The sequence below is a fragment of the Nomascus leucogenys genome, chromosome 5 (genome assembly GCF_006542625.1).
Source record: "Nomascus leucogenys isolate Asia chromosome 5, Asia_NLE_v1, whole genome shotgun sequence".
Classification (NCBI taxonomy): domain Eukaryota; kingdom Metazoa; phylum Chordata; class Mammalia; order Primates; family Hylobatidae; genus Nomascus; species Nomascus leucogenys.
The window spans coordinates 137399282-137411445 of NC_044385.1; the positions used below are offsets into that span (position 1 = coordinate 137399282).

The 12164-nt window shown below is 45.1% G+C and overlaps 1 protein-coding gene across 9 annotated transcripts in view; it reads left to right on the forward strand.

Annotated features, from left to right (window-relative positions):
• The window catches only part of ARHGEF7 (Rho guanine nucleotide exchange factor 7), a 190936-nt gene that overhangs the window by 86524 nt on the left and 92248 nt on the right, over positions 1–12164 (forward strand). For 7 of the 9 annotated variants that reach the window (XM_030813698.1, XM_030813701.1, XM_030813702.1 and 4 more), the window contains 2 exons: positions 4618–4702; positions 9172–9302. In XM_030813698.1, coding sequence (XP_030669558.1) covers positions 4618–4702; positions 9172–9302 — 216 coding nt within the window. Of the gene's footprint in view, positions 1–2413; positions 2479–4617; positions 4703–9171; positions 9303–12164 lie in introns of those variants that run through there. The other 2 variants (XM_030813703.1, XM_030813704.1) reach the window with 1 other exon arrangement.

Below are 12164 nucleotides of genomic sequence, written 5' to 3' on the forward strand. Positions count from 1 at the left end.
TTCCAAAATTAACGCCATGTTCCAACATAGCCAAAACTGTAATGTCTGTCATACATGACGAGGTTGGCAGTGATGTCTCAACACCATCTGATACATAGTCTGTGTTTACATTTCCACAGGTGTTCCCAAGTACACCTTGTAGATGGTTTATCCAAAACAGTCCAGTGCAGGGCCCCTCATGGCATCTGGGGTCTCTTGATCCGAAACAGTCTTGTTTTCCATGGCCCAGAATTGTGGATGGACTTAACGTCTGGCTTTTATAGGTGCCCAGAAGCTGCTTGTTCAGTGAAGACATGGTAAAGACAATGGGGATGAGATACTGAAGACATTTGTTTCTTTGGCTCAGGGGGATTTCCCTCAGTCTTAAATATTAATGAAGTTCGGCCTTCAATTAAAAAACCATGCCCTTGGTCATCCTCCATGCCATTGTCTTCTGGACCTAGAACTTGATCCCCAGGCTTGTCGGCTCCTTCCAGTCTCTCCCCAGTGTTTGTCCAAATCCCCCTCATCCCCCTTGTCCCTGTGGCTGAGGTTCTCCGACCTGCGATTGCAGAAATCTTCCTCAGATAGTTTCTCTGTGTCTCACTATTTTCTTCTACGGTCTGTATAGTTTAGCACCTTCTAGCCGTTCTATTTTATGCCCAAATTGCTTTATATATGGCCTGTGTATTTCACAGAGGGCAAGATAATTTTCCTAAACAGTGCCAGCTACAATTCAGCTTCCTAAGAAGCAATTTCTGGAAAGCATTGTGAGAGAAATGAGGTCCAACAAACATACTCTATGAGCATAGAGTTGAGAAAGTCATTGTACTTTGGGGCTTCATTTTTATCTCTAAATGAGAGGGTTGACCTGTGAGTAATGTAGATGATTCTTCTCTCTGTTCAGTGGGCTTTTTCTTGTGGTTATTTTGCATTTTTAAAAGTAAGAGTTTCCTTGGCAGAATGGAGTTATCTGTAGGTCTGTTTTGATAAGCGAGATTTGGTGTGCCTTTTTCTTTTTGAAAGTGTGGGGCATTCCAGTTGCTGCTTCCTGTCCTCAAGCGTGTTCCCCTTTCCCTGGGGAGGATGAGAAGTCTGAGGTCTGAGGGGCCCAGTGCAGGGCTGTAGCAAGCAGGTGGTCAGGGAGGCTCCACTCCGTAGACTCAGCCCTCTTCCTTGTTCCAGCGCCACCCCGTCCTTCCCACAACGTGCCTCATTGTGTTGTGCGGTTTGGTGTTAGACCATGGGAACTCCCCTCCCTCCTCCCCTTTTAAGAGGGTATTTTTCTACCCTTGTTTGAATACTCTGGGCTTCTTTTATCCCGGATTTGGTATTGTACTTGATTATGTAGTTTCTATTGAGAGTAAAATATCAAAAATAAGCTAAGGAATTTTAATGTTTTCTGGTGGAAAACTGGTAGGATGATTTCATTTTGGGAATATCGGATCATTCTACTGCACATTTAATTCAATAAATGTAAAAGTAAGGGTGAGCGTTTGAAATATGCTTTTCCAAATGGATGGATCCTAAAGCATATTATGGGGCGAAGTGTGTCTGTGCAGCCACCCTCTTCCCCAGCATGGTGCCTGTGTGGGGTGGTGCAGGTGGCAGGAAGTGTGCCTGTGCTGGCGTTGAGCCTTTAGCTGGGCAGGATTCCTAATGACCTTCCTTACCTCACCAGGAGCGCTTCTCACCCTTGGCTGTGTGTTGGAGTCACTTGGAGAGGGTTGGCATTTTGATTTGAGTCTCTGGACTCCAGAACACTGCTGGAGTATCCTGCCCTTTTACAGCCCCCCAGGAGGTCTTAACATGCAGCTCCTGCTGAGAATTGCTGCTCCTGAGGCTGAGGCTTCCGAAAGGAGGCCTGGAGACAATGGAATATGGTTTGTACTTCCTTCCCTCCTGCTGCTCCTTGCCCTTGGCAAGAGTGGAAATACTCCTAAAGCACCCAGCAAGTCGTGGTGGGGAATGAATGAATCCTGTCTAAGACACTTGTTTTAATAACCCTAGGGAACAATTTAGTGTGCTAAATGTCATGGTAATTCTTATTATACACACTGATTTACTTTTTGCAGAGAGATTTCTAGAAAAGTTCTGAGACTTCCCTCTTATTCTCATAGTACAAAATTTCTCTGTACTCAGATTTTTCTGTTTCTGTTTTTTGTTGAATAGATTTCTATTTTAGGAAATAGTCTGTTATCTTTCTCTAGAGAAGCACTTCAATCGAAACATTCTATTGGCTGAGAATGTGCATTTTCCCCCTCAGGGGTAAGGATTTGCCTCATCTCATTGTCTAGCTTCCTGTTGAGAAGTGTGGTGTGTGTATTCACTTAAACTCTGATGTCATGTTGAAGCCCATTGGTGGGCAGTTTCAGCCAATCAGATGCTTCCTGGGTATCCAAGTAAGAAAGATATATAGTTCTGGAATAACAGGAAACTTCACATTTTTCACATCCTGTTGTTCTGGGTTTTGTGACTTGCTGCCTTGCCACTATGAAGGTTAGTAGAAATTTATATATGTATTTCTTTTTGTAGTATACAAAATTGACAAAATAAAAAATGACTTGAATTTTCCAAGCTCTAAGATTAGATCTGTAGAGCTGAAAGACATTCAGATCTCCTATTTAAAAATGTTATGATGAAGAGAAATTTTATGTTTTGCATATAAGGAAGCTGAGGCCTATTTAATTCCTTTTGAAAAATGCAGCTTAACCCGTATTTGTTATAGATGGTTATGTCAGCCTAGATGCTGCTCTCATTGGAGTTGGGATTTCTTCTTAAATAATAAATATTACAACAAATGTATTCTGTATTAAAGATGGTTCTAAAGACTATCTCTTCTAAGGACTGTTTTTTAAAGGAAGGATTTAGCTTCATGAAATCAGTTATATTTTGTGCTTTTTGTTAGAAATGGCATCGGTAAGCACATAGAATGCTTAGATGTGTTCACAGCTTTCCTTTTATGTTTTGTGGTTCCATTTGATATTTCCTTGTGAACTTTAAGAAAGTGACCTGGTTTTCAGCTCCTTTCTTGACTCTCTTATTAATTTGGTGGGTTTTTCTCTTGAGGTAGTTTTTCAAAGTCTGGTTTTTCTTTTTTTATGTTTAAACATCTCATGACTATCTTTACTTATTTGAAAAATTATAGACAGAAGGCCTTTAGCTGCAGATGAATTTTGAATAATACAGCAGGACTTTTTCACATTTGGTGTCACTTTTCTTAGCTTCTCCTGGTGTGAGCTTCATTACAGCCGCATGCGGCGCCTGCAGGGTGGGTGGCTGGTTGGATGCTGGTGCCCGTCTCCATTCGGATGCCTTTTCACTGTGCACCAGCCCCTGTGCTGGGTGTTGGGAGATGCACAATCTGCCACTGCAGCTTTTTTAGTCTAGGGAGGCCTGTAGACGTCCACCATCAAACTATCATGACACACGTTCTGGGGGAGCCTGGCTGGGGACCTGACTGGGTGTGGTGGGGGCAGCAAGGCTGTCAAGGCAGGGCTGTGTCAGGAAGCAAGATGAATAAGGATTAGCCAGGAAAGGGAGGGGACCGAAGGCAGGAAGAGGAAGAAGTGGGGCTTCTGGCAGGGTCTGCTAGAGGTGTGGGGAGAGGGCAGGACTGACAGGAGGAGAGGACAGCCCGGGAGAGAAGGTGGGGCCCTTGTCCACTGATGCTCACTTCCGGTAATCTCAGTTAGAACATATGGCAACAGGGTACATGTTTTGCTTTTTAAATATATCTTTCTGTTATCTGCACCTCTGAAAGAAATTTTTTCTTAATTTTTCTGGAACATAGTTGTGGATGATTTGACTGTTTATCTTTGCTTGAGGTTATTTGGTGATCAGAAGCCATATGTAGTCTTTGGGCAGTATCTGAGATGAGAGCTCTGTGTGTGTGCACACGCGTTCTAGACTCTAGTTGCCACATACCTAGGCAAACCAATGTGCTTTACCTTTCCAAGCTCCAGGATGGGTGGTCGGAAGTGCCTGCCAGTGGCAGTGTGACCAGCTCCATCATGGTCCCAGCGCTCTAGATAGCCCTGGATTGGAGGGGATGCAGTTGTGGGCTTGCCTGGTTCTGGCCTCAGAGCTCTGAGGGTGGTGGTGTTCGTTTGTCTCTACCCCTTTCCTATCTGGGATCTGCTTCTCCTGTCTTTCCTCCTTTTACCCTCATATGCACTCTGCTCTCTGATGTCCGCATTTCCTTTTGCTGCTGTTAGCTTTGGAATCGACTGTCATTTTCCCTTATTTTCTGTGACTAGGAAAGAACATCTGTAGCACGCCTCGCCTGGGGCCTCTGTGTTAATCTAAGGAGAGGAGGATTGCGCAAGCACCGCTGCTTGCTTGCTGAATGCCAGCAGCCCGCCCCCGTGAATGAGCTCACACTCCAGAGGGGCAGGGGCGGGTGTTGGGTAGGGAATTGGCCTAATGCCGAGGGGGGACCCTGCACCTAAGTAAGAGAATTTTGATTGGACTCTTACCTCTGGACTGAGAGACTGAGCGTGCTGGTCTCCCTGTCGCAGGTTGTGCGGTCTCCTTAGGATTTCAGGCTGAGCATCGTCGCGTTGCTGGGAGAACTTAGTTCTTCCTGCACCCAACATAAGACTCTACTAATTTTGCTTGTTTAATTTTTCCTTTCAGACGTTTGATGCAAATGATTTGTATCAGGGGCAGAATTTTAACAAGGTCCTCAGTTCCTTAGTGACTCTAAATAAAGTAACAGCAGGTAAGACTCTTTTTTATTGAACTCGAGGGGGTGGGAAGACATACGGGCTGACACCTCTGGTTTTCTTGTTTTACCAAAGCCAGGGGAGCGTTACTGAATTTAAAAAATAAGCTTTTGTTGCATTACATTTTGATTGTTCCTTTTGCTGTGATATTTTATTTGCCTTGTTAGAACAGAATCTTCTTTAAATGTTCTGCTATATATCAGGTGTTTTCCTTTCTGTGGGTGGAGAGATTTCTCACCTGAAGGTATAGCAGCAGAAAAGTGTCTAGTTCTCATGGGAAGGCTCGTGGGCTGTCCTGGAGCTAGAAGCACCTTTCTCTGAGTTTTTACTGAGTGTATGCTGGTTAAAATTTGTATCTAGTGAGCAGAAGTTTTGAGCTGTGATCCTGATAAGGGAGTGGCTCGTGGATTGGCCTGTAAAGTCCACACCACCTGTCCAGGGCTCCTGAGGGCTGTGGCACCCAGGTACATGGTGTGTGTGGTCCTAGCCCCCGGTAGTACTGAAGTGGAGAGGAGGTTTTGGGGACATGGTGTGCCCCTCTCATGGGCCACAGCGAAGACAGGAGGTGTTCAGACAGGGTCCTCTGAGGGAAGGTGCATGTTGTCCCTGGTGCCAACGTCCCCGGAGGAAATGCTCCACGAGCTCTGAGGAGCTCTTTCTTGGATCTCTGTGTGGCTCAAAAGGAAGGAACTTTTTAGTTGCTTTTTTGTTTTATTAATTTTTTTTTCCTATTTACCTTCACAGATGTTAAATATCAGATTTGTGGGGGAAAGTGACATGTCCTTTTCAAACAGAAACCTCTTGAGTTTATTTTGTCAGGGTCACTTCTCAGTTTCGTCTGGCCCTTCAGAGGGGGTATACTTGCCTCACTGCACATCGAGGAGAGACTGGGGTTATGAATGCTTTGGGGCTGCAGTTCCTGGCTCTGGGAGGCTTCATCGGTGGTGCAGGGACTGTCCTTGGTGCTGCCTCCCAGCACGTGTGTGCTCTGACTGCTGTCTGGAAGCTGCTGCTGCTGCAGATGCCCCGGCGAGAGGCACTGGCCCCCATCCCTGGGAGCAGGGGCAGACCCCAGGCAGAGATGTGGCTGTGGCTGTGGCTACGAGTTCACAGCTTGACTTCTGAGGTTTAAAGGGCTGTTCAGATAAAAACATCTGGGAAACAAAAATTTAAATGGCAGGATCATGAAGATGGATGTAACTAATGAAAATTGTCACATTATTTAATGCCTTCTCTGTCTCAACAATCTAAAAATGATCCTTTTAATATGAACAAACAATAAGAAAATCATGGCCAGGCACGGTGGCTCACGCCTGTAATCCCAGCACTTTAGGAGGCCGAGGCGGGCAGATCACGAGGTCAGGAAATCAAGACCATCCTGGCTAATATGGTGAAACCCCGTCTCGGCTAAAAATACAAAAAAATTAGCCAGGCGTGATAGTGGGCACCTGTAGTCCCAGCTACTCGGGAGGCTGAGGCAAGAGAATGGCGTGAACCCAGGAGGCGGAGCTTGCAGTGAGCTGAGATCACACCACTGCACTCCAGCCTGGGCGACAGAGCGAGACTCCGTCTCAAAAAAAAAAAAAAAAAAAAAGATCACTTATCTAAAGTTATGGATGACATTGAAAAGGACATACATTTAGAGTGGATCACTGGAATTTAATACAAGAAATACTGCAACAGATGATGTACGGAAGTGGCATATTCATGTATCCTGACCACATGGGGGATCTGCCTGCAAACTCATATTCGTCCATGCCTCAGAATTGTGAATTATTTTTTATGGAGGCAGGGTCTTGCTCTGTTGTCCAGGCTGGGACACAATGGCGTGATCTCAGCTCACTGAAGCCTCAGCCTCTTGGGCTCAGGCAGTCCTCCCACCTTGGCCTCCTCAGCAGCTGCCTCTGCAGGTGTGTGCCTCTGTGCCTGGCTGATTTTTGCATGCTTGTAGAGATGGGGTTTCGCTGTGTTGCCTAGGCTTGTCTTAAACTCCTGAGCTCAAGCTATCTGCCTGCCTTGGCCTCCCGAAGTGCTGAGATTACAGGCTTGTGCCACCATGCCTGGCCTAAATGATGTGCCTTATAATTAACGTAGATCTCTGTGGCAGATGGGGCAATAGCACAGATACGTAAAATCTACAAGTAATCCTTAATTTGACTCTGCTTCCATTGAATACTTTTCTAGAGGTTGCTCACAGGAGCAGAAGATAGTAACTTTGAATTTCACTGTAGATGTTTTCTCTGCCTTTGTTGTAAGTGGGGGTGCTAATTAGGAAGAAGTGGCTTTAGAAGATGGCTTTAATTTGTACACTCAGTCTTGGGATTGTCAACCGTCTAGGTTTGAGATGGTAGGATTTACAAGTAAATAAGATAAGTCAGAATCCAGTAGCTCTCGGGCTATTGGTTTTTACCTCTACCTTATGGAAATGTATTTTGTATGTGTTCTTGGTATCATTGGCTGTGTGTTGGATGTAAAATAGATAGCTTTGTTCTTTACAAAGACAAATTTGGAAGTTACCAGATAAACTTGGTACTTTTAAGCTTTTGAACTATAGGAATGACCCCTCCTAGATGGAAGGAATGTTTTGCTTTTCTGTTTGCCCTTTGTTTTTATTTCTGAAGTCAGTGGGAAGGCAATGCCTGTACCCTTTTCTTTTTGAGACAGAGTTTCGTTCTTGTTGCCCAGGCTGGAGTGCAATGGCACGATCTTGGCTCACCGCAACCTCCGCCTCCTGGATTCAAGCGATTCTCCTGCCTCGGCCTCCTGAGTAGCTGGGATTACAGACACGCGCCACCACACCCGGCTAATTTTGTATTTTTAGTAGAGACGGGTTTTCTCCATGTTGGTCAGGCTGATCTGGAACTCCCAGCCTCAGGTGATCCACCCGCCTCAGCCTCCCAAAGTGTTAGGATTACAGGCATGAGCCACTGTGCCCGGCCTTGTTTCTTTCTAGATTTCGGCTTTCCTTGATTGGCAAACAGTAAGACAACTGCAGCAGCCACAGTTACTATGGACATTCTTGGGAAAATTGTCATTGTCTTTTTGCTTCTGTCTCTTAAAATCATACGTGTTCTCAAGGCATTTAGTTGACTGTAACTGGCCTTTTAATTGAATAGAAGAAAGCTTGGCGATGGGGAACTACAGAATGTCTTCAGGATGCCCTCCTTGTATGAGAATTTCCTGGAAGGCTATGGCCAGCAGAGCACTGCAGACCACGGCAGGGAGCCCTGTAGAATTTGCTGGGAATGCCCTTTTAGCTGGTTTTGTGCTGTGAGTTGCCTGAGACCCCTGTGTTCACAAGTAGAGTGTGCTCTATAGAGATTACTCGTAACCTGCCCTCAGCAGGTCCTGGGAAGTGTAGGGTGTGCGGGTGACCTGAGAAGAATTTAAGACCGCTGGGGTAGCAAGCCCACGTCTGTGGGGTCAGGCAGGTGAGCTGGACGGAAGGGCATGGGTGCTGGGTCCTCTCAGGACAGCCCCTGCCCAGCTCTGAGCCAGCTTTACCTGATGGGATATAGACCTGGTGTGGCCACATCCTAAATATGTCAAGAGCAGTGGGGAACCTGGGTTTTTGGTGATACCTTCAGACTTTTAGATGTTGACCGTTTAATTCAGAATTTTATCAGATACTGTGCAAGCCAATCCAAACACCTGTGAGGAAGCTGGGACCTGGAGTCTTAGGGTTGCTTTCATGGAAGCCTCCCTGGAGTTTAGGACATGGCTGGGCACGTGCCTCTCAGAACAGCGATTTTCCCAGCAAACTTTTTCACAGCCTTGTCTTCTCTTTTTTTTAATTGAGTCACTTTTAAGAATAAATTGCTATTATTTATTTGTTGGTTGGCCTATGTGGAGTGTCTTATGAAGGGGGGGATCCAGAGAATAGAACTAAGCCTCTTACTATCTGTTTACTTTGATTCTGTCAACAACTTTATGAGGGTGAGTAGAGCCTGTGCTGCCTTAGTGTTGGGGAAATAATCCTCACAAGGTTCTCTCTGGCTGAAAAATACACCAGGATTTTCTCTTTTAAATAAGAGTGTTTTCCTTCTGTTGCTTGTTGCATGACACATCATCCTGGAAAAGTGGGCACGTGGTGGTGATGCGTTGGAGAATCAGTACTTGGTCGTTCTCTGCTCCATAATCAAATTTGAGAGGCTTTTTTTTTTTCCAGGTGAAGGGAAAATCTTAAAAAGTTATAATACATTTCACAAACTTTTGAAAATTATACTAGAGAAGAACTGATTAATAGTTATCTCCAGATAATTTCTGGAAAGGTAGTTGGGGAATGAATGCAAGTCATTTATGTAGCAAATAATTTGTTCTTTGTTTTCTGCATAAATGGGCTGCTTTGTTGTGGTCTTTTGGTGTGTCCCTCTGTGCTGCCCTAGTTTTAAAGTCTAGTGTGTAGTGTGGGTGCGTGGTATCAGGCGCTCTCAGCTCTCTTTTTCTGTGTGCATGCCCTTTGCAGACATCGGGCTGGGGAGTGACTCCGTGTGTGCCCGGCCCTCGTCTCACCGCATAAAGTCATTTGACTCCCTTGGATCACAGTCTTTGCACACTCGGACTTCAAAACTGTTCCAGGGCCAGTATCGGAGTTTGGTAAGTTTGAGAGATTTTGTTACTTTTATGTTTGGGAAGGATAGGAGTGTGTATGGATATATCTGGGAAGATACGTATGCCTCCATTAATGGTGTTAAACAGGGTGAAGGTAGCTGGACTTTACCTCCGTTGCGCCTGTAATCTGGTTTGGCATTTGCTCATTACCAGATGATCCAGATATTATGCTTAATGATTGCTTTTGAGAAACTCATTTGTTTTTAGGTTGTATTGCAAGACTCATGACTCGATATCTGGAGTGATGCTGCTTTAGAAAAACACACCCCTTGTCACTTGCATGGCATTATCAGCTATGCACATGTACAGAAATATAATAAGAAATATGTATGGAAAAGCACTCAGCTCTGTAAAGAAGAGATGGTTAAAACTAAAGAATCTGGCTTTTCTTCTCTTCGTGAAAGCATGGCTTAGTGTGCTTTACTAAGTCAGGATTTAGTTTACAGGAGAGGGAATCCCTTAGAATGACTGATTGGGACGTGGAGAAAGAAACTTAGATGATCGAACAGTTGTCGTGGAGAGTGAAAAAATACTCGTTTAAAAAATGCTCAGGATAGCCGGGCGCGGTGGCTCACGCTTGTAATCCCAGCACTTTGGGAGGCTGAGGCGGGCGGATCACGAGGTCAGGAGATCGAGACCACGGTGAAACCCCGTCTCTACTAAAAATACAAAAAAAAAAAAAAAAAAAAAAAAAAATTAGCCAGGCGTGGTGGCGGGCGCCTGTAGTCCCAGCTACTCGGAGAGGCTGAGGCAGGAGAATGGCGTGAACCCGGGAGGCAGAGCTTGCAGTGAGCCGAGATTGCGCTACTGCACTCCAGCCTGGGCGACAGAGCGAGACTCCATCTCAAAAAAAAAAAAAATGCTCAGGATAGAGGCTGTGAGTAAAGCCCACGGAATGTAATAGTGAAGTTGAAAATGAGAAACTCAAGCAGGGTTAAAGCAGGGCTGTCTGGAGAGTGTTGGGGCAGAGCCAGGGCTGCCACTCTGCAGTCCTGCACCCTTCTCTGAACTGCAGCTGGCGGGCAGTGACTTTGATTGGCTGCTGGGGGTTACCACTGCTTTCTCGCGACAGTACATTACTTCATTAGAAACGTAGTGATCTTGTAATATGAGTCTAGAGAGAACCCTATTCTAGAGTCATGAAGGGTTCATGGATTTTCCTCTGCCTTAACATGGGAATATTGCTAAGTAAGCTGATGGTGGTCCTCAAGAAATAAAAGTTAACTTAGATAGAGTCGTGTTTTGTAGAGGGAAATAAATTAGAGTGGTTTATGAAGCATATGTGAAAAACGGAAAGATATGCGAGGAATGTGATTTTTATGTTTCTGAACTTTTTGAACTCAAGCTTGCTATCATTGCTGTGTCTCCTCTTAGAAGACCCCCGAGGGGTCTGACTGCTCCAGGCGTGGTGGGCAGTGGGCTGCGTGGCCTGAGTGCTGCAGTCCTCACAGCGGCCCTGAGAGGCCTGGCTGTTGCTGTTTCCTGCTTCTCAGGAGTCTGTACTGGAAGAATTCTGTGGACTACCGTTGGGAGCATTAGGATTCCAAGTTAAAGAGAACTAAACAAACCACTTTAAACACACTTGAAATTAGCTCCGTAAAACACATGAGGAAAACATAAGAGAAATCAGCTCGCCTTGGGTAAAGCTGTGATTTGCTGTCTCACCCGTTCACTGGTGGCAATTTTCATCTGATTTTTTTTTTCTTTTTGAGTAGAGGACTGGATTACAAATGTATAATTTTAAGTAAAATAAAGTTAAATGTAATGTTGGTAATGTTACTGAGATCATAATAAGTATTGGATTAATTTTTCATTAGCTGCTGAAATTTCATTATACTAGAAATAGACTTGCCCTCTCTGACCTGTGTGAAGTCTTTTTGGGGCTGATGTTTTGATTGGGTGCTAGTGAGCTGCTTTCTCTTTGATGGAATGTGCAAGACCTCTCTCAGCCATGCTAGGTAAGAATGAGTGTTTCTTTACCCTTAGGTTTTTCTGTGTGTAGTTTATCAATAGCACTTTGTGGTAGTTTTCTTGGATTAAAAATTAAGAACTTACCTTGAAACAAGAATGGCCTAACATTCCTTTGAAGCTGGGCGGTGGATGCATGGAGGGCCACCTGTCACTCTCTCCTTTTGTGTGCATTTGAACATTTCCATGATAAAAAGTTAAGCTAAAAGGCAACTTGTAATTTCTTGAACGTCAGTTTTGAGATCATGTTAAACCTAAGCTTTGAGATTGCGTAAGACACTTCCATCCCCCAGGCGAGGATCTGTGTTCTGAGGGGCTGGTGCTGTTTCCACCCCTTTGCGCTTGTGTTGCTCCTTCATCACCTCCCTCCCTTTCAGTGTAAGAATGTGTCCTCCAACCACCACTGCAGTTGCTGGCTGTTTTTGTAAGCTTGTTTTTCATCTGTGAAACCGTCAGCCCCCTGTCTCGGGACGGATTTCCTGTCTCGGGATATAGGCAGGCTTGAACAGTTTGATGCTGCGTTTACTGCTTTGCACTGCAGTGGAGGTTTTCACTTGTCTGCAGTGCCTCTCCACTGTTCCAAGGAAAGAACAGTCAGGGGAGAGTTCTTACCCACTTCTAGAGGCTGAACTAAATCGAGCTCTTTATCCAGTTCGGCTCTGTGATGGGCCTCAGTGGTGAAGAATGTGGTAGGCGCCAGCTGGAGATTTAGGTGTGGTTTTTCTCATAGATAAGACATGCGTTCACACTTCACTCTTTGATCGACAGCCGCTGGAATTCCTGGTGTCTGCTGTGCTTTTGGTCTTCAGCTGCTGGCTGCTGATAGGTACAGCCATGAATGCTGAATGCTGTTCTCAGAGTTTGGGGACGGCGTTTGTG